This window comes from Mya arenaria, chromosome 14 (assembly GCF_026914265.1).
Source record: "Mya arenaria isolate MELC-2E11 chromosome 14, ASM2691426v1".
Taxonomy (NCBI): Eukaryota; Metazoa; Mollusca; class Bivalvia; order Myida; family Myidae; genus Mya; species Mya arenaria.
In genome coordinates, this window is record NC_069135.1 from 518,213 (window position 1) to 523,635 (window position 5,423).

A 5,423-nucleotide genomic window follows, 5' to 3' on the forward strand; every position below is an offset into this window, starting at 1 on the left:
AAAGATTGATTTGGCAACAAAACGTTTTCCAAAAATTATAAATTACATATATTGATATTTTGTTAAGTGTTTTGAATAATGTGAAACCATATTTTTGCACAAAAGGTATAACAAAACGCATGTTTCTGGTCACGATTTTTTTGCAATAAAATTGCATTTGATTATCATTTACTGCAGGATAACTTTTTTAGCAAATGATATTTCAGAGTTTATAAACAAAGTTAACTTTTAATGTAATGTAATGATCAAATGTATGATGAAACTCACATCTGAAGTGTTATGCATGTGTTTGTGTTCAACGATTGAACTTAAAAGCATGAATAAATGGAAAACATTTTGATTAGTTGTATGCTGTCAAATTGTTCGATTGGGGAATATAACACAATTTATCAAATTAAAAATCGTGTACGTGGATTTGGAAAACTGTATAAATCTTTTTTTTTCTTAAAGAATCAAATTAAGACTTTATTGTCTCCAATGATAGCGAAATTACACCGTTTCTTGTGCTTCAAAAACCCATAAACACGCTAAAATAGCATTCTAAAAAAGGGGTTTCCTAACAAGGGAAACCCTTATAAAAAGAGTTGAAGCATCTTGTCAACATCTAATAAACACGTATATCTATCAAAAGGAAAGGGCATAAAGAAATATTGTTAATGTTGTATATGTATACAAAACGTATGACTTATTTCTTTTCATATACAAATGTTCATTTTCTCGTGCGGTTTGGGGTAAAGCTAGGAATTGGTGTAAGGCAGGATGTTGTTGCCTGATTGAAGAATGCTCCAGCGGGACACTGGAGGTTGATGAACAAATCCATACAGTCCGCACTAGAGGCACTAGGCGGCGAAGCTCGTTTGGCGCCAGGGGGTTCGGGCCTTGCAAAGCGTTGTTCACGTAAGGGCAAGTCGCTACTTGCCACTGACCTGTGAGATTCACTCACATGGTAATTTTAAACATTGGTATTATAAGATTTCCCTGTTAACGTGTATGTATGATGCTTGCATGCACATGGTTTTAGCAGTAACGGGTTCAGATGGAAATAAGACTTTAGATACCGAATGAATCAACCAGAAATGCCTTATTCATAACATATAACATTGTAAACATATAATTGACTATAAATGTACATAGAGATTGAGGATATTAATTATGTTTAAAACCACTCAATGCTACAGAACTGGTGGTTACATGATGTACGGAAGAGAGTGGCCACAGGCATGTTGATATTGCACCTGGTGTCTTTATAACTATGAAAGAAATAGCTTGTTTCCATACCGCTTTCCATTTTAAGGGAAGTTAATAGAATTGCTAGTAACCAAATTATATACTTCTATTTACCAACAAAATAAAACAAACTCAAGCACCCGCTGCATTGCTACCGATTATATACAGTAGATCGTTATCTTTTTAGTTAATTAATAATACTTTTGCTGACCATGGAGTTTGGATGATAATTGCCCTAGTGGGAATACTAATTACCTGAGGGCTTTATCCTGAATAATACATATGTTTTGTCATTTGTCAATGATAGTCAATTATCGTGCAACATAGGAATTCTGTAAGGTTATATAAGAGACATAACAAAATGGTTTCGAATTGCATTATTTGAAATAAAAACAGCAAACTTATTCTCACGTGTTGTCGGAATAAGACGGCAATATTTCCTATCTTCAATTATTTCTAGTTTTTACATCGTCTGATTTTGCCGTTCATTTCAGTATGTGAGCACAATGTTATTAAGTGTGTTCTCATCACGTCCGCTTCACACAACGGCTTATTTACATCATTCCGTACACAGGCAAGTGACGTCAGCACTTCACACAGGTCAAATAATGCACTCGCACCCACCCCCTGTTTCTTCTGTTGGTCTGAATAATACATATGTGTCTATGAAAGAGTTAAAATACTCGATGAGTTCTTACTCAATTTTTCAATGACCACGCAAAGGTGAAAAGCCCAATACTACTTATGATTATATTTTGATGGTTGTTAAATAGTATAATGACTTAAAGTAGTATCTTCATGATTAAGTTTTTACTTCAGGTCATCTTACTGACTTAGTAGATTACAACCTCATTGACACATTTTCAACGCAAACTCTGATACACAGAATGTGTATCGATAGAGTGGTATAAGGTGGACTTTTGTCAAAAAGTGACATTCTTAATAAAAGCCATTTCATTGGAGGAAATGTAGGTATCGTTCTAAGTAGTGTTCTTGTCCTGTAGCACTGAAGACAAATAGTAGCAGCATTCTATAAATTCAATAAGGGTATCTTTACGACAAAATGTTTATATGAAAAAAAATGAATTTCTGAAGAGAAACAATATATGCAGTGAATCGGACGAACGGGATATTTATAAAGTGTGGCCATTTCTGTGTGTTTGTCTCTCGTTAATTGTGTGTTGAACCATGTGATGTAACACAAACTCACATTAAACTTTACGTTGTTGTGCTTACTAGCCTTCTTGCACCTGTTACAGATTGGCTCAAGTTGATAGTTGATGTGTTCAGCTATTTATTAGAATAATGAAGAACTTTAAGGATTACAAACAATGTATTTAATAATAAAACAAAAGGTTTAAGTATGCATTTATTGTAACCAAATGTTGATGGTTCAAGAAAGTGTTCTTTGGTCATTGTTCGATTTAGGGTCACAATTGTCGATGACTTCTCATCTATCCTGAAAAGTTTGTCTGTCCAGTGAGTGTGAATGAGGCGAGCTGGGAAGCGCACGTCTCCAAGTACTGGTTCCACACGAGACCAGACGGGCACCTCTGGACGAAAGCGTTTCCTTGCAGGTCACACTGGATGAACTTGGTTGGATCGGGGTGCGAGAAGAACAGGGCCTGAGCGCTGATGGCTTGAGCAGTACACGGGTTAGCACCGTTCAAAAACCCTGAAAATTCGCAGTCATTTTCGTTCTTTAATACAAATTGACATAATCTGATGATTTTTTTTAATTTAACTGAAATGTATGTAAATAAAGTTGTTTTAAGCCAAATGATATTTCTATAAACAAGTTTGACGTCCGCACCGCTTATGCTACTTTATTTAGGATAGCAAATCTGTCTTATCGGATTCAGACCTTTGAGAGTCCATTTACTTATTTCCCTTTGTTCTTAAAACTTGCTTTTAGAAACTACCTGTGACTGCAGCCAGATAACCAGGGTTCGCCACACCGCCTTGTAGTGTGTACACACACGATTGCCTGTTCTGGTCCCAGATGAGCTGATCAGGGCAGGTGATCACGCGAGCATTTCCGGCAGCGTCGCACTGGATGAATTGTTTGTTGCTATTCGCAACAGAGAAGAATATCCGGCCTGCTTGGAGGCTCTGTGCTGTGCATGGACTCGGAATGCCGAGAGAGGCGATGTAGGTCGGCTGGGCTACAATCGCCTATAGAAGTAACGGAAACTGTAGCTGTTTTTGCCAGGTAATCTTTTATACATGTCTTGTAAGTAATTTTAGTATATGTTCTTCACATTGGAAGAAAAACATAAATCTATCAAGCACAAAAATCACACAATATAAAGGAAGCAAGCAGGTTCATAATGAGCAAATTTATATACGTTGTATTTGTACAAACCGTATGACTTCGTTCCCGAAAATGAATAGCTATGATATATTGCATTGCACAAGTGTTCAAATTTTGCTGGCTTTTATTGTAGGAAGGAAGTTAGCTTGCCTTTTGAGTAATGCATGAGGATGTTGCCTGGTCATAGAGCTCTCCAGTGGGACACTGGACAACATACATTCGTTCGTACAGTCCGCATTGGAGAAACTTTGATGCGTCGCTCGGGTGGGGGAAATTCAGGGCCTGCAGAGCGTTGTTTACGCAAGGGTTGGTCGCCACCTGCAACTGGCCTATGAGGTTCATGAATGGTAATTGTATATATTTGTGACATTCTAAGATTTAAATTGAAACGTGTAAATACGCTGGTTCCACTCATATAATATTAGCAGATAGGGGCTCATAAGATTGCAAATACCAAAATAATACTAGTATACCAGAAATGCATTATTCGTGAAATCTAACCATACTCATATGTTTCAAGCATGTAAACAAAATCAGCTTCCATTGTACACATATAATAAAACAATAAACATACATATTTATGGACGACATTGTTTAAGTTTATTACAATCCTATAATACAGTACCGTACACTTACAAGATGTGCGGGTGAGCGTTGATCCAGGCAGGACGATGCTTCGGTCCGCATGCTCTATTTCAAAAATAAGGATTCAAATTAAACACTTGCATGTAATCATAAATAAGTCAGATAAACCCAACACGGCAGGGCATTTAATATTGGTACTGTTTTAATAAAAGATTGAATATTCTTTTTTGAACAAAATTAATTTAATTGAAGACTTCTGATTTTGTACAGTATGTTACTAAAGTAAATAATATAGTACAGTATTACTTCCACGTAAGGACTATTCAATCAACCAAATGTTCTAAAGGCACGCCAAAAAAAACAAGCATCCACTAAGGGAGACACAGGACGCCACAAGATAACAGTGAAAGAAACAAATTAGCGTTATTCATCAAAATTAGGTTTACTTTGTAAACCTGTGTTATTTGTTTTCAAAATATCTCAATCTTTCACGTGTTACCACATTTATCCAGAGCGCAAAATGGAATGTGTCAGCCTTATTAGAGCAAGCACAGCTTGAAAAAAACGGAATCAAACCTAATAACCATGTTAAACTAGATTGAATGTATAGGCAACGACCAGATACAGACAACACAAGGAAATCAATGAAAACTGAACAACAGACGTATGATGTAAGATGCACCTATACACAGACATATATCATACACAGCCGAAATACTAGCTATAATTATGTTTATATGTTTTATACTCTTACCCTGATCAGTGTCCAGCACGGTGACAGCCTGCACAAGACCACACAGGACTCCTACACACGTGAGAAACAAGACAGAATTCATTCTGGAGAGGAGGAAATCGAGCAAGATGTCCCGTGTAAAACGAGTGTAGCAGGCTTAACCGTTTGCAGATCTTTTATACCTACCGTTAAGGAAGCGATGTTGATGAAGGTAAGGGTGGAATCACGATTATTGTGGAAACCTTTTAAAATGGCGCATTTGATCATAGACATTTCCGTATTTTCATTACCAGCCTTTTCTACCATGTCAAAATATGTCTGTCATTTCTCTGTTAAAAAAGCATTGCTGAGTGAAAACTACAAAAGGCTGTATCCTTTTTGTTGTTTGAAATACAACTAACCAAATCGTTTAATGGATGTCCGTTTTTATTTGATTGTTGAAACAAAGGTTTTTGCGGTAGCAACAGGTTCAAAAACAAAGAATTTGAAGGCGTTAGTGTTTTTTATCCTACTCGTGATATTTATACTGTATGACTCGAACATTAAAGGAACATCTCAGACATG

General features: G+C 36.4%; 1 protein-coding gene across 1 annotated transcript; it reads right to left on the reverse strand.

The window, feature by feature from the left end:
• Nucleotides 1-2,681: 2,681 nt before the first annotated feature.
• On the reverse strand, nt 2,682-4,962 carry LOC128217400 (uncharacterized). Its single transcript, XM_052924538.1, has 5 exons — nt 4,881-4,962; nt 4,178-4,231; nt 3,692-3,870; nt 3,150-3,402; nt 2,682-2,902 (listed from the first exon to the last, which is right to left on the reverse strand). The coding sequence occupies exons 1-5, from the start codon at nt 4,960-4,962 to the stop codon at nt 2,682-2,684; spliced, it is 789 nt and encodes a 262-aa protein (XP_052780498.1).
• Nucleotides 4,963-5,423: the final 461 nt, after the last annotated feature.